Source organism: Megascapheus bottae, chromosome 1 (genome assembly GCF_031878675.1).
Source record: "Megascapheus bottae isolate mThoBot1 chromosome 1, mThoBot2.hap1, whole genome shotgun sequence".
Lineage (NCBI taxonomy): Eukaryota > Metazoa > Chordata > Mammalia > Rodentia > Geomyidae > Megascapheus > Megascapheus bottae.
Window position 1 is genome coordinate 58,090,730 of NC_143509.1, and position 22,075 is coordinate 58,112,804.

At 37.5% G+C, this 22,075-nt stretch overlaps 2 protein-coding genes across 3 annotated transcripts in view; one reads left to right on the plus strand and one right to left on the minus strand.

The window, feature by feature from the left end:
* Eaf2 (ELL associated factor 2) overlaps window positions 1–11,652 on the minus strand; it is a 28,831-nt gene extending 17,179 nt beyond the window's left edge. Inside the window, exons 1-2 of one of the 2 annotated variants that reach the window (XM_090332214.1) lie at window positions 11,482–11,652; window positions 8,192–8,286 (exon numbers count right to left, since the gene is read on the minus strand). In XM_090332214.1, the coding sequence (XP_090188340.1) occupies window positions 8,192–8,286; window positions 11,482–11,587 (201 nt within the window). In that variant the 5' untranslated portion in view covers window positions 11,588–11,652. The remainder of the gene's footprint in view (window positions 1–8,191; window positions 8,287–11,481) is intronic. The other variant, XM_090332216.1, reaches the window with a different exon arrangement.
* Window positions 11,653–11,875: 223 nt separating this feature from the next.
* The window catches only part of Iqcb1 (IQ motif containing B1), a 38,120-nt gene continuing 27,920 nt past the window's right edge, over window positions 11,876–22,075 (plus strand). Inside the window, exons 1-6 of the mRNA XM_090345503.1 lie at window positions 11,876–11,927; window positions 12,310–12,396; window positions 16,542–16,651; window positions 16,865–17,024; window positions 19,176–19,305; window positions 21,245–21,338. Of these exons, the coding sequence (XP_090201629.1) occupies window positions 16,552–16,651; window positions 16,865–17,024; window positions 19,176–19,305; window positions 21,245–21,338 (484 nt within the window). The 5' untranslated portion in view covers window positions 11,876–11,927; window positions 12,310–12,396; window positions 16,542–16,551. The remainder of the gene's footprint in view (window positions 11,928–12,309; window positions 12,397–16,541; window positions 16,652–16,864; window positions 17,025–19,175; window positions 19,306–21,244; window positions 21,339–22,075) is intronic.

The window sequence follows — 22,075 nt, forward strand, 5'->3', positions numbered from 1 at the left end:
GGCTGAGAGTGGCACTGTGACTCAAGTAGTAAAGTGATAGCCTTGAGCCAAAGAAGCTCAGGGACTGAGCCCTGGCCCTCAGTTCAAGTCCCATGACTGGCAGAAGAAAAAAATGCAGATAAGAAGGGTGGAAGTCAAAAGTTCTGTACAAGAACAACTGGATGAAGGCTTTGAGGCAACTTAGAAATCCATAGCATAACCATCACAGGCTGAGAAATAAAATAGAAATTTGTTTTGTTTCCAAGACTGTTCAAGTAATCTGTGTGTGTGTGTGTGTGTGTGTGTGTGTGTGTGCGTGTGTGTGTGTGTGTGTGTGTGTGTGTGTGTTGGTCGTGGGGCTTGAACTCAGCCTGTGTGCTATCCCTGAGCTCCTCAGCGTAAGGCGATGACCCTACCCTTGTAGCCACAGCGCTACTTCCAGTTTACTGGTGGTTAATTGGAAATAAGAGTCTCATGGACTTCAGTGCCTAGGCTGGCTTCGAACTGCAATCCTCAGATCTCAGCCTCCTAAGTAGCTAGGATTACAGGTGTGAGCCATCGCGCCCAGCTTGTCCAAGTAATCTTTTAGAAAGAAGGCCCTTGTTGGGACCTCAGACTCACTCAGGACTACCTAAAGTAACAAGGCATTCAAAATTCCCTAGAGTCAAGTAGGCCCAGGTATAGCTTATCCCAGAGGAAGACCTTCGTTTCATCTATGTGAAGCTAGTTTTGCTAACATGCTGAATACAAGGATTATAAGGTCATGTAGGCTTCCACTGAACTTCCAAAGGGAAGCTCAGGAGACCAAGCAGTGCTGTGGCAGGGCCTAAATCCTTGTAAACATCTTAAACAGGGCAATATATGGAGCTAGGAGGATGAAACTGAAGCTATAATGAAGGCACCACCAAGGCAGAGAAGCCATAAACGTGGTAACATCTACCAGCCCAAGAGAGAGACCATATGTACTGAAGCCAACAGGGCTATAAAAGATGGAACCACCTAAGCCCTTGGAAGTCATTATCTTATCACAGTATCATTGGATGCTGGACAAAAATAAAATTTGGTTTTAATTATTTCTTTCTTGCTTTCTATCTTGGGTTTCTGTCTTGCTTTCATCTTATTGGAATTTATCATTTCTCATCTTGTGGGGGCCTGAGGTATAACTGTACTTCCTATGAGACTCTATAGATTCCTGCAGCTGTAACCCAGCTTAGTAGAACCCTAGGTATCCAAGGGATTGTCTACACCACTCATTCTTCACCTCAAGCAGGTCAGAGAACCCGAGTCCACAGAAGAGGCAAAAGAATTGCACTAACTCTAGACAGAGACCTGTACTCTAGTAGGACAGATTTGTGTTTGGCCTGCAAAACTACTAGCTAAGGCACTGGTCCAGATGTAACATAAGATTGTTAGATCCGCTGACTGTGAAACTCAGCTATGATCCAGCGGGGTTCATGTACTGAATTTCCCAATAGTATTTTAACTTGGGTAGCAAAGCATGGCACAAGACATTATTCACCCACCGTAGGACAGAGTAATAAGCACAAACCTGTAACTTCATGCTGGGCTTGTGAGACCCAATACTGGCAGATACTAATGACCCTATCTTCTGGACTGCCTGTGAACAGAGGCTCTAGAATACCCCCAAAGCCAGGAGAAGAAATATAGTCCTAGTCTGTGGCTGATTGAAGTAGACTTAGACTACAATTCCACTTCATCAATAGACTAAACCAGTGTGAACCTTGGTTATGTCTTGTACTGGTGTTTATAATAGAGTGTGGTGTCAGGGTGTGACATAAGCTTGTCAGCATTGGTGTCCACAGGTATAACATAGAAGCCTAGGATTCTTCTATCCACAGTTACTCTTTCCAAAGCCAGCCAGAATCATATAATGTCTGACCACAGATATGACATGTAATGGTAGACAAGTTATCAGGCCTTCTGTAGTCACAGGAAGAGGTATGTGAGGGCAGGTTCGTTTTTCTAGCTACTCTCCGATTTTCTTTCTGAACAATACACATTTGGGACAAATCTAAGCTTATACTACCATCTGAAATAAGGACAGCATATCAATAGCAGATTCTTGGAAATTTGGACTTTGGTGCCATCTAGTGTTAAAATAGTAAAAATGAACACATGCTCACAAAATACTAAACAGCCTGCTTAGAATATCTGGATAAGCATTTTTTTATTTTTTTATTTTTTTGCCAGTCTTGGGCTTGAGCTCAGGGCCTGAGCATTGTCCTTGGACTTTCTCAAGGCTAGAGCACTACCATTTGAGCTACCGCATCACTTCCGGCTTTTTTCTATGTATGTGGTACGGAGGAATGGAACCCGGGTCTTCATGCATGCTAGGCAAGCAGACTACCACTAGGCCAAACTCCAGGCAGGCCCAGCAATTTTTTTTTTTAAAGCCAAATTACAAAGGCTAATAAAAAGGCTTCATACTTCGATTCCCAGATAACATAGCGCACCAACAATCATCTGGCATTTCAGGAGACCCCAATCATTTCTACTACTCAAATTAAGGTGCCAAAAAGTAACGAGACCATCACTAGTATGAGAGAACTCTCAATACAATTTCAAACAGCTGTTTCATGGAAATTCTATGAACTTAAAGAAAGGAGAGAAATGTTCAGATGATAAATTTGAAGTGAAAGACACACACAAAAAATTCATACATAAATCCTTGAACTGAAAAATACATTCAGCAAAACTTAAAATGCTACAAAAGACACAAATGGGATAGATCACATAGAAGAAAGAAATAGTGAAGTCAAAAGTAGATTACACAGTTGGAGGATAAAATAGACAAAAGATTTTTTTAAAGCTATGAAAACTAGGTGGGCAAGTTGGCTTACACCTATAATCCTAGCTACTCAGGAGGCTGAGATCTGAGGACTTCGATTCAAAGCCAGCCTGGGCATTAAAGTCCGTGAGACTTTTATCTCCAATTAATCACCAGAAAACCAGAAATGGCACTGTGGCTCAAGGGGTAGAGTGGTAGCCTTGAGCTGAAGAACTCAGAGATAATGCCCAGGCCCAGAGTTCAAGTCCCACAACAGACAAGATAAAAAAATTTTTTTAAAGAGCTATGAAAAGTTTTGTATAATATTGAAAGAGCACATACTCAGGTTGTTGAGGTGAAAAGGGACTGAGAATCCCATAAAAGTAGGAAATGTATTCAACAAAATAATGAGCTTGACAAGTCTAGAGAAGAGTGCAAATATCCAGATACAGATTTTTTTAAAAAAATCACCGAAGTTAATTCTATTCCAAGATATCTTAGAATCAATTTTCACAAATGAAAGAGATAAGAGAAGGAAAAAATGGAGAAAGATTCTGAGAGCTGCAAAATGATAAGAAACAACAACAAAAAAATATAGATATCCAGGCCAGGTGGCTCACACCTGTAATCCTAGCTATTTGAGATCTGAGGATCGAGGTTCAAAGCCAGCCTGGGCGCAAAAGGACCAGAGACTCTTATCTCCAATTAACCTCCTAGAAAAGGACAAGTGGTGCTCTGCTCAAGGGTAGGGTGGTAGCCTTGAGCTGAAGAGCTCAGGGACAGTGCCCAGACAGAATTCAAGCCCCATGTCCCACAAAACAAACAAACAAGTGGGTTACCCCAACTTGCCCAACAGTAGACTTCTCAGCAGATGCCTTATAAGCAAAAAGAGGATGACATAAGTTTTGCATATTATTGATGGAAGAAAAAAACAACTGTCAACTGAGAATATAGTACCTAGCAAAGCTATACTTTAACCAGGAAGGATAATGACATTCTCAGCAAATAAAATCTGAGAGACTACCTCTCCAGCAGACCTCTTCTACAAGAAATGTTAAAGGAAGTTCTTCAAATTGAAAGTGATGCTAGTAAGTTAAAAAAAAAAGGGGGGGGGAGAGGGAGCACAAACTGGGAAATTTTTTACTAACTATGCATCAAACAATGGCCTCATATCTAAAATATATTTAGAGCTCCAAAAATTAACCCCCACAAAAAATCAAAGAAACAGCAATAGTGGGCTAAAGACTTAAAGAGACACTTCTCAGAAGAATAAGTAAGAATTGCCAATAGACATGTGAAGAAAGGATCAATATCTCTGGCCATAAAAGAAATGCAAATCAAAACATCATTGAGACTTCACCTCACCCCAGTTAGACTAGCCATTATCAAGAAAACTAACAATAACAGATGCTGGCAGGGATGTGGTCCAAAGGAAACTCTATTACACTCGCGGTGGGAATGTAAACTTGTTCAACCACTCCGTATGGAGGTTTCTCTATAGATAAAACATAGAGCTCTATGACTCAGTAATTCCACTTCTGGGCACTTATCTAATAGATCACAAACAAGGCCACACTAAAGCTACCAGCACAACCATGTTCATTGCAGTATTATTTACAATAGCCAAGATATGGAATTAACTCAGATGCCCCTTGGTGGATGAATGGATCAAGAATATTGGGTATATATACACAATGGAACTCTTTGCTTCAATTAGAAAGAATGATATTGTACTATTTATTCATAAGGAAATGGAAGAGGTGACACTGTTCAAAAAGAAATGTACTCATTACCTAACTTATATAACTGTAAACTCTCTGTACATCACCTTTACAATAACAATAAAATAAAATAAAAAAGAAAACAGAAAGATATAAAATTTACTGTTTAATATAATTATACAAACTCAATATGTTCTATTATTATAGGCATGAGAAGTAAACCATTTATATCCTTACTGTGAATACAAAAGGCAAAACAAATTTTAATAATAAGCACACAGAAAAAAAAGGATTAAAAAATGGGTGAAGAGTGTGCCCCAGTGATAGAGTGCTTGCCTAGCATGCACAAAGCCCTGGGTTTGAGTCCTTGGTACCACACACACAGAAAAAGCTGGAAGTGATGCTGTGGCTCAAGTGGTAGATCTCTAGCCTTGAGAAAGTCCAAGGACAGTGCTCAAGCCCAGGACTGGCAAAAAAAAAAAGAAAGAAAGAAAGGAAAGACAGAAAGGAGGAAAGGAAGGAGAAAGGAAAAGACAGGAAAGTAAAGAAGAAAGAAAGGCAAGGAAAAGAAAAGAGAGAAGGAAAGGGGAAGGAAGAAAATGGGAGAGGAAAGGAAAGGGGAAGGGAAGAGAAAAAAGGGAAAGAGGAAGGGAAAAAATGAACAGCAGACAGAGAAGTTCTTACTATCGTTCACTGAGACAAGCCATCCTATTAATTTATGGAAAAGACTGTAGCTGACCTAGCACAAAATCACTTATGCTATAAAATCTAATGTAAGATATTTCAAAAAGCCCACATATTCTTTGTATACTACAGTATAAAGTTATAGCATTACGTTTCCCTGAGAATAGATGAAGTCAGTACTAAAAAAAATGAATGTTAAGAAATTTATAATTCTCATATTGTTATAGTATCTCACTTTGTTATCTGATATATTGAATTTATTTGTATTTGGTTATTTGAAATTTGATAGGGAAGGGGGGAAAACCAAGGCGGTGGGGGGTGTGGGGGGGAGGGTAATGGGTACCAAGACATGGGAAAGGGTATCAATGTATGTGAATTAATGCACCTTCTATGTGGCAAATATCATGTAACCCTTTTACTAATTACAATAAAAAAAAGAAATTTATAATTCTGAGAAAGCCCAGGGACAGTGCTCAGGCCTAGAACTCAATCCCCAGACTGGCAAAAAAACCAAAACCAAAAGAAAACAAAAAACCCAGGAAATTCATAATTCAAGTACTGAGAAAACTAAACCATACAAAAAGTATCTGTATTTTAGTATTTGGTATCTGGTAGTGTAATTTGCTATATCTCAGAACTTTTTTTAAATTGGGAAAACTTTTTTATTATTTTATTTTAGACTTAACATACATTTGTAATATGAGGGGATTTTCATTGTGACATTTCTATACAGTCACATAACAGACAGAAGAAATTCATCCCTTCTACTGTATTTTTTTCTTCCCCTCCTCCATTTTTTCATACAGTATTTAGGGCATTTTATTATGCTGTAGTCATATATGAGTATATAAATTCTGTAGGCATATATATATATTATATGTATATATATATATCACCCTTTGGCATTCTTCACATAAATTAGGAAAACTTTTAATATCTTTCTGACCTACTCATCATCATCATCATCATTATTATTATTATTTGCCAGTCCTGGGCCTTGTGCTCAGGGCCTGAGCACTGTCCTTGGGCTTTCTCAAGGCTAGAGCTCTACCACTTGAGCAACAGCACCACTTCTGACTTTTTTCTATGTATGTGGTACCAAGGAATCAAACCCGGGTGTTTGTGCATGCTAGGCAAGCACTCTACCACTAGGCCAAACTCCTGGCCCAACTCATTATTATTATTTTTTTTTTGCCAGTCCTGGGCTTGAGCTCAGGGCCTGAGCCCTGTCCTTGGACTTTCTCAAGGCTAGAGCTCTACCACTTGAGCCTCAGCACCACTTCCGGCTTTTTTCTATGTATGTGGTACCAAGGAATCGAACCCGGGTCTTCATGCATGCTAGGCAAGCACTTTAACCACTAGGCCAAACTCCCGGCCCCCAACTCATTATTTTTTAACCCATTCCCCAAACTTCAGTTTAAGCATCCCTAAATCAGAAATCCAAAATACCAAATATCCCTAAATGTGACTTTTTGAGCACCAATGTGGTACACAAGTAGAAAATTCTATGCCATGAGACTAGTTTCCTATGTCAAATTATTACAAATTTTGTATAAATATAAGCATAAATATATATGGAAGATAAATTTCAGGTTTTAGAACTGTCTCTAAGACAGATCTATGTTAATATTTTAGTCCTATCTCCAAAATACTTCACTATGTATATATGTATGTATATGCATATATAAACACACACATATATATTCAAACAGCCAAATTAAAATAATTGAAAACTAGGCAAAGAGGTTTAGCCTGTAATCCTAGCTGCTCAAAAGGCAGAGAATGAGAGAATCTCAGTTCCAAGGCCAGCCCAGAAACTCAATTAATGAGACTTTCATCCATCTACTAAGCTGGGAATGGCGGTGTACATCTGTCATCCTAGCTATGGAGGAGTCATGAATAGGAAGACTGTAGTATAGGCAAAAATATGACAGTCTATTAAAAAAAGAATAACTGAAACATACAGGCCTACTGACATGGCTCAAGCATGAGGCTCTGAGTTCCAATCTCAGTATATCAATTTCTCTGCCCCAAATCCAAAAATTTTTAGATAAAAATGCTCAACTAATACTGCTGGAATCCCTCCAAAACCACAAATCTAATCATATTACTTCTCTGCCTAAAATTATAGAAAGAAGTCCAAATTCTAAATTACAAAAAAAATCTTTCATAATCTTATCTTAACCTACATTTCCAGTTTCTATTCCTGCTAATTATTTTCATCATAGTGTGATTTACTACATAAGATCATTTATTCTACACATACCTGTTCTTTTACCATTATAGTCTTTCAAACACTGTTCTGTTTGACTTTTCTATTCTGTCTTTCCTTGTTCTTTAAAGGCTCAGCTCAATTATTTTTTGCTTTCTGAAGCCTTTCAGGATTCTATCAGTGAAGTATTTGGTTCCATTTACATGCTTGCACAGAATTTTGCGTATGCTCTAACTTATAACACTAGACATTTATGTCTGTCTACTATAAAGAATTAGGACTGGATGTCAAGTGACATTCCCTGTTCCAAAATATCATATCTGGTACACAATAGGAATTTAATAAATATTTGGTTAGGCTTCCAACTTCTCAACCATTTGCTAGCCTTTGAAACTATTAAGTTTTTTTGTTTGTTTTGTTGGTCATGGGACTTGAACTCTGGGACTAGGCATTGTCCTTGAGCTCTTCAGTTCAAGTCTAGCGCTCTACAACTTGAGCCACAGTGCTACTTCTGGTTTTCTGGTAATTAATTGAAGATAAGAGTTGTATAGACTTTAGTGCCTGGACTGGCTTTGAACTGTGACCCTCAGATCTCAGCCTCCTGAGAAGCTAGGATTACAGGTGTGAAAATCCAGTGCTCAGCTACTACTATTTTAAAAGTGTTTCTAAAAATAGTTTGAAATAAGATACTTTCATTTTGCTGTACTTTAATCAAACACCACTATGTGAATCATTCAAATATTTTCATATCAACTTAGTGGAAATTCTGCAAAATTACTTTTAATTTTAATATATTGAAATACTTACTTCTATGTTTGGTAGAGTTATAGTCACCTGCTCACCTTTGCCAACCTCCAGATCTCCTTCACAAGAAGTATCAATAGAAGCAGGTTTGAAGTCATCTTCAAAACAAAAAAAAGATACAATTAGTTTCTAAATAAGCCAGAGCATTATTTGCATATTAAAAGCATGAGCATGCTTCTCAGTGACCAAACACTTTCAAAATCTAGCTAGGATTATAGGTGTGAGCCACGGGCACTGGCCAGCCTCTGAATTCTTTTTTGGGGGGCAGGGAGTGCATGTGGGGTTTGAACTCTGAGCCTGGGTGCTGTCCCTGAGCTCTTCAGCTCAAGGCTAGAGCTCTATCCTTGGAGCCACAAGCGCCACTTCTGGTTTTCTAGTAGTTAATTGGAAATAAAAGTCTCACAGAAGTTTGTGCCCAAGCTGGCTTTGAACCTCGACCCTCAGATCTCAGCCTCCTGAGCACCTAGGATTACAAGCATGAGCCACCAGAACCTGGCCAGCCTATTAACTCTTTTTTTTATTCTTTCCAGTCCCGGGGCTTGAACTCAGGGCCTGAGTGCTGTCCTTGGGCTTCCTCAAGGCTAGAGCCACTTGAGCCACAGCACCATCTCCAGCTCTTTTCTATGTATGTGGTACCAGGGAATTGAACCTGTGTATTTGTGCAAGCACTCTACCACTAGGCCAAACTCCCAACCCCCTAGTCTATTAACTCTTAAGAATAAGGAAATGAACCTGTTCTTAGGGATAACTTCACGTTTTATTTAAATAAATCTAAGATGAATCATCATGCTTTCTTCGAAAAGAAAAAAAATAAAAGAATTGAAAATCTTGCACAAGTGTGCATTAAAATCTAGGTTTATTAATTATTGCTATAATTAATGTTTTTATTGTCAATCTTATAAGATTGTCTAATTCTGGGCCTAATGGTAGAGTGCTTGCCTAGCATGCACGAAGACCCAGGTTCGATTCCTCGGTACCACATACATAGAAAAAAGCTGGAAGTGGTGCTGAGGCTCAAGTGGTAGAGCTCTAGCCTTGAGAAAACCCAAGGACAGTTCTCAGGCCCTCAGCTCAAGTCCAAGACTGGCAAAAAGAAAAGATTGTCTAATTCTGACCTTTAAAGATGATTCTGGCATTTTAAGAACTTTCATAGAGCTGGGGATGACACAGTGATTACATATTATGTGTTCAGCCATGGCTTCTATTCTTAGCACCACAAAAGTAAATACATAAATAAAATATAAATAAACCTTTACATGCTAGATGCCAGTGGTTCACCCCTTTAATCTTATCTACTCAGGAGGCTGAGATCTGAGAGGTGGGGTTTGAAGCCAGTGTTGGCAGGAAACTTCTTGAGACTCTTATCTTCATAAACTACTCAAAAAAAAAAAAAGGCAGGAAATGGGACTGTGGCTCAAGTGGTAGAGCGCTGACCTTTAGCAAAAAAGCAGAGAGACAGCACCCAGAAAGCAGGGTGGGGTGAGGGCGGGGAATTCCTTTACTATGAAAAGCTTTTAAGTCTGAAAAGGTACTTTTTGTTGTTGTTTCTAAGTTTAGGTTACCATTTGAAAATTGTATTTAAGAGTATTTATTACAGTGTTTGCCACTGTATTTTACAAGAATCTAATTCTAAAAGGCAAGATACTTTTTTTTTTCTTCGCCATTCCTGGGGCTTGAACTCAGGGCTTGTGCACTGTCCTTGGGCATTCTCAAGGCTCGAGTTCTACCACTTGAGCCACAGCACCACTTCTGGCTTTTTCTGTGTATATGGTACTGAGGAATCAAACCTAGGGCTTCATTCATGCTAGGCAAACACTATACCACTAAGCTATGCTCCTGGCCCCACAAGGTACTTTTTTTTTTTTAAAGAGCTATATTTCATCTATTTAACTTGGAGTTTATGTATGCATTCCTAAGATATAAAATATTATTAAATATATTTTATAATCTTTAAAACTTGAGAAATTAATGCTAAAAAGGCACAGGAAAAGGAGGAGATACTATTTGAGAAAAAAGGCATGGACAAAGCAGATAAGAATGGTGTCTTAATTTTCATAAACAGGACTGAAGAGAAAGATAGTGAAGAGGCTGTGCATCTGTTACTGTCTTATAGTGGTGAGCTTTGGGCGACAGAGAATGGTCATATATGACAAACTAAACAAGAAGAGTTGTTAAAGTTCTCTGGTTGGTACATATCTTCCCCAATTTATTCCACCAAAGATGTTAATTTTGCTTAATAAAATCATTTGCAAGATTTAAATACATCTTTGAGGATTCTAGCTTGGTTATCTACAAGTTAAGTACACTTTTGAAAACTGTGAGTTTTAATTGGATGTTCTGATTGAACCAGAGAGCATTTCAGAAAAAACCATAAAGTCCAATTTGACAGCATATTTCAGAAAGGTGAGATGAGTAGACAGTAAGAAAAGCTGGGCTGAGTTGGAAAAACGGAAGCAAAACTAAAAACCTATTTTAAATATTACCACCAAAAATGAGAGGTTATTGAACAATCTCAAAGTTTCCTTCCTGCTCTAAAATTTTATATAAGCTATTATGCAAAGAAGAACGTCCTACATACAAATTATGTACACTATATGGTTTTCCCTGCCATCTATAACAACCAGCTATTAGTAAAAAAAAAAAAAAGACACTTGTTAATCTGTCTTAGAACTAGTTCCAATGTTCTAAAATCTAAGTGCCAGTGATTGTATACAGAGATTCCCTTCTTGAATACTTGTTTGAAATATGATGTAAAAATCAATGTTAATAAATTCTTTAATTAAAAAAATGCTAGTTCCAGGTAAAATCCAAATGAAAGAAACGCACAGCACCTTTTTCCAATACTTCATTAGTATTCTATGACTGATAGAGAAGGTCGGGGGTCCGTAGGAGATGCAGACTAATTGAAAAAGTTAAGACACTGCAGGAACTTACTAAATAAGAACCTCATGAGCCAAAGGTGAGAGAGACGGTGTCCCATCAGCCTAAGGCATTCCCTTTGCCCTGCGTTTTGACCCTTTATTCTGTCACCCTATCATCTTCATTTCTTCTTCTGTCACCCTGCAGATCTACGCCAAGTTTCCCTTCCCGCCTGCATGTCAGACTTGAGTCTGCCCACAGTTTACCCGCACCTGCTGGGGCGCCGGCTCTTTCTATGGACCCCTAAACCTCCAGCCAGGGGTGGCAGATCACGCTGAACCCCGCATCTTTGGAAGATTGAGAGGGGCTAAGGGACTCGTGGCTCCACATTCCCCCCGCAACTCAGAAGATTCCCTCTTCTTCCCCTCACTCACAGCGCACAGTGTGGAAGGCACAGCGCGGCTGCTTCTCAAAACTCTGGCCTAACTTGAGAACGCGTTCGCGACGGTCCAGGTGAGAAAGTCCGGCCGGTCCATTCATCCTCAGGCTCCAGCTCCGACTTCGCCTTCAGTACCATCTGCCACCTCAGCCTGAAGCAGCTGCACTGGCTAAGGCAGGTGCCCGCCACAGACCCCGCCCCCCCTGTGCCTGACACGCACGCGCGCCAGCTCGCATTCTGATTGGCTGCCTGGAGAAGGACGCTCCGCCCTCTCAGCGCCGAGCTCCCGGCCCCGCCCCTAGGGCTCCTTTCCGCGCGCGTCTCGACGTGCACGCTCCGCGGAGTCCGTCACGCTGAGGTGCGCGGCGGGCGGCAGTGGCGCGGGGGGGGGGGGGGGGGGGGGGGGGGGAGTCTGTGGTGCAAAGGCGAAGGGCAGCTGAGGTAACAGGCCTGTGGTGGTGGCCGCCGGGCAAAGACACCCGGCACCAACTGAAATGGGCCGTGTAGAACCTCTTCACGAGTGACTGGGCCTGCGCCACGCTTTGTCTGTGGAAATGGGAGCGGACACTGAGGCCAGTCCGGGGAACGAGGCCTGAGAGACTTGCTCAAGGCCTGGAAGGCCTCCGAGCCCCGAGCCTCGCCCCTGGACTGGCAGCGCCGTTACCCGGGCAACATCTTTCCGATCTTTGCTTCCTCAATACTAAAGCCAGGCGCTAATGGTGTTGGACTGGCAGAGGGAGGGGAAGGGTGGATGCCCAGCGCATAACCGCGGACAATGAGGATCCGATGTAACCGCGTGGCATTTCATTTCTTTCCATCCTAGTGTGCTTCGCGGAGGCAGTACAGGCCTTGCACAGCCAGGAGAAGTGATTTCCAAAAGATCAAGGCTGAGGCCGGAGCTGGCGACGGGGTAATAGCATTCATAATCTGACGAGTGACTGTCGTCTTTTCTGTCCTTGTTCATGTTAATGAATAGATTGTAAAGGTGAAAAAAAATACTGCATTAGAAGAGAAACTCTCCACAAATTGTTGTTATAAAAGGGGATTGTTTTTAAGGTAATTGTGTATAATCAGACGACTAGAGTGTCTTAACTTGCAAGTCTACACTAGACAAAATTTTCCGTTTATTTTCTATTTTCTTTTTTCTCCCTTGACCTGCTGGTCTTAACTTGTATCCTCCCAAAGTATCATGTGACTATAGTTACAGACTTTCATAGTATTCGTTGGGGTCTAAAGTCCTGCCACCAGGATTTCTGGATCCTGCTTCCTACTTCAATGTAACTGTGCAAATCAATCAAACTATTCAAAAATCACATGTGCTGATTGTTAAAATTGGAGGAAAATGATAACCTTAGAGTTGTGAAAGCAATTAAAAGAGATCAGGTAAAATTAGAACAACTCATAGCAATAGAGCTCTCAATGATTATTGTATTATTACTGTTGGTATCTTTTTTGAGATATTGGGGTCTGAACTTAGGGGTTTCAGCTTTCTAGGCAAGGGCTTTACTTGAGTCATGTCCCCAACCAAGGAACATGAGGATTAAAAATTATCAGGGGCACTGAAGGCACGGCTCAAGATGTAGAATGCCTGCTTTGCAAGCAGAAAATTCAGCTCCCTAAGTTCAAACTCTAATGCACACACACACAAAATTAATGACCAAGGGATATGAACAGAAGATATATTAAACTCAGCACGACTGAGTTCAAACCTCAACACAGGTGTGTCAGCACACACACACATTCACACACACACACACACATTCCAATGAAAATGAAATATGCTTAACATGATTGATACTTAAAGAACCGTAAACCAAAAAATGCTGCCATTATTCATCTAATAAATTAGCAAAATTTAAAAAATTAATGTGTAAGTCAAGGCATAATATATTGAACACTCTAAAATATTATTGGTAGCAAGTTTAAATTAGAACTCTCCAGAGAAAAGTTAGTGCAGTCTAATAAAAAATTGAAATATATATATATAATATATATATATACCCTGTGATTCAGCCATAGTATAATTTATCCTACAGAAATACTCTCGAGCTAATAAGGACTTTGTACATTGATGCCCTTTGCATTATTGCTTATAATAACATACAACTTGAATGATCTCCAGTAAAGGGAATGCTTGAATATATATATATATTTTGAAGCTCTCTTACAAAAGATGCATAGCATAATACAGCCTTTGGAAAGACTAAAATCATATACTCTCTTAGAAAATCTCGTGCCTATTAATGGTAGTTTTAGTGGGTTTTCTTCTAAATATTTTCAGTGAACTTGTCTTTTAATGATTTATATATACTCTGAGAAAGGATGATTTTCATATGACTGTTTTGTAGCCAACTCTTCAACATAAAATATTGCTATACTTATGAAGAATAATAGCTTAAAAATGAGTTAAAAGTAGGCTATTGGGGAATATGTTTTATATACTTACTGTTTTACATGGGGAGAAGTATTAAAAACATTGAAATTTAAAACATCGACTTTATAGCCAACCTGCTCTGATTTGACAGATGTCACCACACATTGGTAGAGCCATTACAAATTTCATAACTTCAAGTTTTGTTTTTCTTACTACAAATGGAGATAATTAGCTAGTGCCCTGTAATCATAGCTACTCAAAGAGGCTAAGATCTGAGGATCAAGGTTCAGAGCCAGCCTGGGCAGGAAAAGTCCTTGAGACTCTTATCCCAGTAACCTACTCAGAAAAATCTGAAGTGATAATGTGGCCCAAGTGGTAGAGTGCTAGCCTTGAGCACAGAAAGAGGCTCACAGACCTGAGTTTAAGCCCCAAGACCAGCAAAAGAAAAATTAAAAAAAAATGGAGATGAATATAGGTACTGCTTCTTCATCTCATTATGGAAATTAAATAGAATACCACATTTAACAATATTTAGAATTTAACTTATAGTATTGATATTATAAGTACTTGTATGATAATTTCATTAAGAAAGATACCTTCTAATGTGATACATTAAATTCAATTTTAATTTTTTATTATTTTTGAGGTTAGGTCTTGTTAATTTGCTGACTCAGAATTCACCCTTAACTCATCTGTAGTTCTAGCACTACAGATGTGCCCGACTTTTGAGTTTCCATTTAAAACTTTTCTTTTTCTGTGTCTGGTAATGGGGTTTTAATACAGAACTTTATGCCTGCTCTGCCACTTGAGGCATGCTGTCAGTTCTTTAGCTTTTAGAGTTGTTTTGTTTTGGAAGGTGAGATTTGAACTCAATGTCTTACTTACTAGGCAGGTACTATACTATTTGAGTCATGCCTTTACCCCTATATTTTTTAGACTGGGTCTTCCATCTTGCTTGATTTCTTGCCCTGGACTACAGCTCAACTACCTACATTGTTCCCTACCATATCTTGGATCACAGGAGTGCCCTGTGTAGGTAGGATTACAAGTATGAGCTGTTATACCAGGCCTCAGATTATTCCTTCCTTCCTTCCTTCCTTCCTTCTTTCCTTTCTTTCTGTCTGTCTGTCTGTCTGTCTGTCTTTCTCTCTCTCTCTCTCTCTCTCTCTCTCTCTCTCTCTCTTTCTTTCTTTCTTTCTTCTGTGTGCTGCTGGGGTTTCAACTCAGGGCCTCAAGCTTTCTAAGCAGGTTCTCTACCCATTGAGCTACTCCTTTTCTGTTTTAGTTGTTTCTTTTCTTTCTTTCTTTTTTTTTTTTTTCCCAGATAAGTTTTCACTCTGTCAGGGCTGTCTTATCATACTCTTCCTACCAATGCCTCTTGCATAGGTGGGATCACAGGCAAGTGCTTGCTTTACTTGTTGGGATGGAGTCTTGCTAGTTTTTCCTCTGGGTTGGCTTGGAGCCATAATCTCTTGATCTCTGCCTCCTAACTAGTTGGGATTACATTTATGAGTCACTGTATACCCAAAACAAAAAAGGCTTAGCAACAAATTTTATTGAGATGTGGACTTTTAAAATTTCAGGATAATTGATTTCATTGGCTATAATATTTATAAATTTATTTTTTAAATAAATTACATAACTTTTTTGTCTATTTCTAAAAGCACATAAGGAAATTTAGGCCTGATTTCCTTGCCTTAAAAAGACATAGGCAGAAAAATTTTAAAGTTTTTTTAAAAAAATTTTATGTAAGGTAACAAGTACATTTCTTTTTGAACATTGTTACCCTCTCCCTTGACATTTTTTTAAAATTTTTTATTGTTGGGGTAATGTATAGAGGGGTTATATTTACATCCGCTAGGTAGTAGGTACATTACTTCTCACACATCGATACCCTTTCTCACGTTTTTGTCTCCTTTCCCTCCCCCCACCCCCCTCCCTTGACATTTTTAAGATTGGTGTGTTTGAAATTCCTAAGACCATACCCACATTCAGTGATTAGCTCATAGGGATCACAGAGTTCCAGATTTGCATAGTCTTATAGCTATGAACTTCCAAACCTAAGAGCTAAATAAACTTATTTTCTTTATGCAGTACTCAGTCTCAGATAATTCATTACAGTAATGGAAATTAGACTAATAAAAGTCATACAAACACCCTCTGCTATGTAAACTAGTATTCTCAGTTTCTGAAAGAAAAGCAGGTGTTCATCATAAACTATTGCTTTTAAAAATAGCTCTTCACATAGAAAATGAAAAGCCTCCTTAAATTCACATTCTGGTTGCTAGCCAAGGGCCAGCTAAGCAGACCTCTGAAAAGATGGCAGTCTTTGGTCTGCCACATTCTTTAGCTCTTTTCTTTCTGCACACACAAGATCTGCTCTGTGACTTCCCTCTTAAACTTGTGTAGACTAAAGCAAGCAAATGTAAAGTTAGTGAGTGTACAATATCTCTTATATCTACCACACAAGGGTATAAGGATCTAGAACTGTTTCAGAACTGCAATTAGAAAAACCAATTTCCTGTAAGTAAAAATTGAAAAAGAAAAAACTTGTCCAAAAAAAAGACAATGAAAGCTCAAATTTTCATTTATTTTGATCTTATATATAAAAATCACTTAGGGAGTTAACATTTTAGAGCCATGTAACCTTTTATTTCTGATTCTTATCACCTAAACTCTAGATAATAAGAAATGAAGCCAACAGGTACAGACCCAAGGATCTTATCTCTAGCTGCTGAAGTTGCAAAAAGTCCTGAACAGAATGTCCCCGTTATACTGTTGAAGTTAAAAGGTAAAAAAAATAATTTTGTGATTTGGTAAGACTTTAATTAAAAAGTTATATATTGGATACAGTTTTAGCAGTTTTTTTATGTTGTGTTTAAAAAAATCTTTACTACAGCAGGGATTTTTTCTTCCTTGATACGTTTTTTCATGATGATTCCATGTATAAAAAATTAGTAGTTTTTGTGTGTTCAGCATAACTATTTTATTTTATTTTCTTTAGAAATAATAAACACACCTTTAGGAAGCTCAGAGTTGAAGAAAGTGAAACAAGACATATATTGTTATGACCTCGTTCAATATTGCCTCTTGGTTCTAAATCAAGATTGTTCTCGAATCCAGGGTGGTTGGACTACAATTTCCCAACTCACACAGATATTAAGGTAAAATGAAGCAACGAGTCAGCTTGTTCTTCAGGACTTTTGTATTTGATTCTCCATTTCAACAACTGATTCATTTTTAGTCATCCTCTTAACACAGTCGGAACTTTTATAATACGGTTTGGCTATACTTTTCTTTCTTACTGTTTGGTATTGTTTTTAACCCAGGGCTGATTTGTTTAAAACTTCCTTCATGCTTCTTTATTTTTCTCTCCACTGAATCTCAAGTTTATTCACACAAAAATATTTGAATAGTGAAAATATTAAGGCATTGACTCTGTATTTAATAACCTTAGAATAGATATTGGATGGCAGTTATGTAAATATATGATACAAGCTAAATGAGACAGGTATCAAAAATAAGCAAAGTACTGTAGAAGAACAGATACATATAAGAGAAACTGTTTTACAGTTTTTAGGGTTCATTTATTGTATCATCCCATGTCAATAAAATTCAGAAACATGTTTACTCCCATGTTTAAAAATAATTTTAAGGTCAAAACCATTTTTAAGGGGAGGCAACAAAAATATTTTTGATGCTGATTCAGTTAAAGCTAAAGTAACCAACAGTGTGCATTTACTAACTTCATTTCTATTTTAGCTTTCTTTCTTTCAACTAGCCTTTTGATTAAAATGAAGTTTCTTTACTACAGGGATCCTAACTTTTTAATCTGCTTTCTGCAGCTCTATTATTAGATAAAGGACAAATTCAAGGTGCATAGTTACAAAGAACACTTAAAAATGTTTATCAATATACTTTCTTAAGAAAGTATATTCTTTTCTTAAGAAGTCCTTATCTTTTTGTTCTAAGTAGATACACTAATGATAGTATTGATTGAGCATAATTCCATTTATGCTACCAAAATAATCTTTAAATAATTGATTTTAGGAATCATACCTGTAATCCTAGCTACTCAGGAGGCTTGAGATCTGAGGATCAATATTCAAAGCCAGCCCAGTCACAAAAGGATCTGAGGCTCTTATCTCCAATTAACCTTTAGAAAATGGGAAGTGGGATTTGGCTCAAGGGTAGGGAGGTAGCCTTGAGCTGAAGAGCTGAGGGATAGTGCCCAGGTCAATTTAAAGTTCAATGACCCACCAAAAAAAAAAAAAGAATCAGAGATAAAATAAAAATTGATTTATGTGAGCATTAGCCAGATAGGCTTTTAGCATGACCAATAAATATATAATTATCAATTGTTCATCAATGTCTGCACATTTTTTAAAAATTCAAGTACTGGTGCTTACTTATTAGACTGCAATCTGTTATTGGGTTGGGGGGCTCTTTGGTATTTATACTTTTGGTATTAGTACACTATATAAATACTTTTAATAAAAAGCGTCTGAATATATTCAACTCATATTTAGGAGTAGCTTTTGTGTTCAAATTCAGAAAGACTTATTTAAATGCTCTTTTCTTTACTGTGTATTATAAGTACTCCTACTAGGGGCTAGGATTTTTGCTATTTTTCTTACTGAATATACAGGCAGATAATTTGCATATGTTTTGTTGTTTATATTCTTCAAGGTTGAGTCTTGCTTTAGGCCCAGGCTGACCTGAGCTGAGCGCTTCCTACTTGTGCTTCTCTGTGTAGCTGAAAATGGCAAGGACATGCACTGCATCCAGCCTTTGTGCTTCCCATGTGACTAACCCCCAGGCACCATGGAGCACAGCTCTTGGTTTGGCTGGAGTCTCTCGAACTTCTTTATATACAGACTGTCTACAAACCATGATTCTCCATCTCTATTTCCAAAGTAGCTGGAATTACAGGCTTGAGTTACCCCAGTAATTTGGATTTGCAGCTCTCAAGAACATCAATTTATTGGGAAGTAGAATTAATACACTAAAAATTAATCTTAGATGTTTTTTCAATTACTAGATGTTTAGTTCATTGGAAACTTGACACATTTCTCCTTACTATGAACCAAAAGTCATTTCCAGCAGGGCTGACATTTGTTTTTTTTAGAACTAAGTATAAAAAAGATCCATACCATAGTTCATTTTTCTAAAAACAGACTAGTTTTCCAAGAAGCTTTTTAATTGGCTTGTCAACGAAACAGTACTGAAGATTCTGATTAAGGCTCAATAGCAATAGAAATGTGAGCATTCAACTGAAAATGTATGATTAACTTGAACTTGTGTTATTATTTCAGCCATTGCTGTGTGGGCTTAGAACCAGGAGAAGATGACGAAGAATTCTACAAGGAATTACTTCCATCAGCTGCAGAAATTTTTCTAGTTTTGGGAAGGCAGTTACAAACATGTTTTATCAATGCAACTAAGGTCAGTGTTTAAGTTTTATTCCCAAATCATTTAATTCTTTTTTTTTTTTTTTTTTGAGATAGGTTCTCACTATGAATCTCAGGCTAGCCTTGAAGTCACTGTTATCTATTGTTTCTTATGTAAATTCAGCTAAATTTAGCTTTCATCCTTATTTCCATTCCTCCCTGTATAATACACTTAAAAAAATCTTTCACTACTTTAAGATATTCTTGTTTTGTTTTTGTTTGTTTTCCGCAGTTTTTCTTGGATCAACCTTTATGTACATTTCATTATGTCTGTATTACTTGGAGTTTGCTGAACTTCTTGTATCAGAATTAATGTATTTTTTTCATAATAAGAACAATTGGAGCTGGGCACCAGTGGCTCACACTAGATACTCATAAGGCTGAGATCTGAGGACTGAGGCTCAAAGTTAGCTCAGGCAGGAAAGTCCATTAGACTCTTACATCCATTTAACCACCAGAAAACTGGAAGTGGCACTGTGGCTCAAAGTAGAAGAGTGCTAGCCTTGAGCAAAAAATGCTCAGGTACAGCACAGGTCTTGAGTTCAAGACCCCTGAAAGACAAAAAAGAAAAGCAAAGAGGAAAATATGGAGCCACTGTTTCTTCAAATATTTTTCCCTATTCTTTTCCATTTGTGACTCCCAAGTTTTTGAGATTATATTCATCTTGTTCTTACTTAGTTCAACTGGATTATTTCTTTTGATCTGTCTTTAAGTTCATGACTGTTTCTTCATGGTTTTACCTAACAATTTTATGGTAGTTTATGTTTTTTCTTGTATTGTTATATGATTTGTTTGCATTTTTAAAAATTGTTTCTTCAGTTTTCATACCCATCTTTTCTTACCATTTCTTTACCAAATTTATGTATTTCTCATTTGTTTGTGGTAAAAACTTTCAAAATCCTTTCTTTGGATATACAGTCAAGCTGGCTGCTTTCATAGAGACAAAAATTGCTGAGAATTACCACCATGTTTTATAATGTTTCATTTTAGGAGCTCAGGACCCGAGCACTATCCCTGAACTTCTTGCTCAAGGGTAGCAGTCTACCACTGGAGCTACAGTGCCATTTCCAGCCTTTTTTATTTATATGATACTGAGAAATAGAACCCAGGACTTCATGCATGCTAGGCAAGCACTCTATCACAAGGCCACATCTCCAGCCCTGATGCATAATTTTTTACTGTTAGCATGCTACAGTAGAAAAACTTAGGATAGGGATATTTCTAATGGTCTGTCTCTACATAAATTCACAAAAGTTACATGGCCAGCAAATGACAGAAAAAGTTGTCAATATACTTTGTGCTTACTTTTCCTTAGCTACATGAATTCTTCACCTTAATTTTCACACAGAAAATAAAAACCAGAAAAAAAATCATCATTTGTTTATGAATGAATATTGATTGAAAATTTGTTGTGGATACTGTTATTTATAGGGATACAGTTATTATGGTTTCTACCCTCATAAAGTCATTGAGAAGTGAATTGAAAGCTCTATTAACAGTGCCTTATATACTGACATCTGTGTTTGCATATTGTAATCCTGACTGCGTAACTTTATGAAAATACAGATGTCTGGTTTTTTCCTCTGTGTATTTGCACTAATACCTGTGTATAGGTATATTTAAAAAGCTATACAGGTGATTCCGATGGATAGACATTGGTGAGAAATCCTAGAGTACTAACTTAACATTCTTATATTATGTATCTTATTTTGTTTTTACCTGGTTAACAACTATATATACTAGATGAAGAGTATTAATAAACATACTGTAGCTATAATCTTCTAGAAAAAGAAACTAAAGGCTCTAAGATCATACACTATTTCATAAATAGCTGCTATATCCTGAACTTGAGTCTTCTGACTTCCCAGAAAAATTCTTTTGAAAAAAATTAGTAAATTACAAAAAAGTAAATTAGATTTGTCTTTTGTATTAAGAGTGAAGAAAAAGGTGAACTACTGCATTTTTTCCAAATTGTGACTGATTCTCTCTTTTGGCTACTGGGAGGCCACGTTCAACTCATACAGAATGGTAAGAAAAATGGTTTTAATGTAACTAGTAGTCATTGTAGAGTCCATTGCTAACAGCTGGATTTTGTTCTTTAAAAATGTCTTATAAATTATATTGATAACTACAGTGAAGTAAAGCTATGTTAAAATAACTTCACAATTTAAAAAATCTATTTGGATATTCCATCTTTAATTAGCATTGACAATATGAGCCTTATTTTAAAGGAAATATTACAAAATAGAACTTTCTTCTTAGATTTTTCTATGTAGTGAATCTGATATAAGTGTTCATAATTTGAACAAGTTAAGACAAATAATTTGTTTCAAAGATTATAACTTGTGTTTCAGATTTCTGTGAAAGTAATCACTGTAGAGTAGATGTCATGCTTATAGCCTAGCCAAATAAGAACAAGCTTTTCTACAGTAATGTACCCTGAACTTTAGGGCTGTTTTTATAAGATATCTGTTTTCAACTTTATAAGTATAGAATAACAATCTCATTGGTCATTATGACACAATTCCTACTTACTTAAAAATTTTATCTCTCTGATTGGATCAAGCAGATGTGGTACTTATACACAATGGAATTCTATGCTGCCATCAAAAAGAATGGCATTGCCCCATTTGTAAGGGAATGGAAAGACTTGGAAAAAATCATATTCAGTGAAGTAAGCAGACCCAAAGGAACATAGGCTCAGTGGTTTCCCTCATTTGTAATGATTAGTTCACATCTAGCAGAGGATCACAATAGCTCAAAAC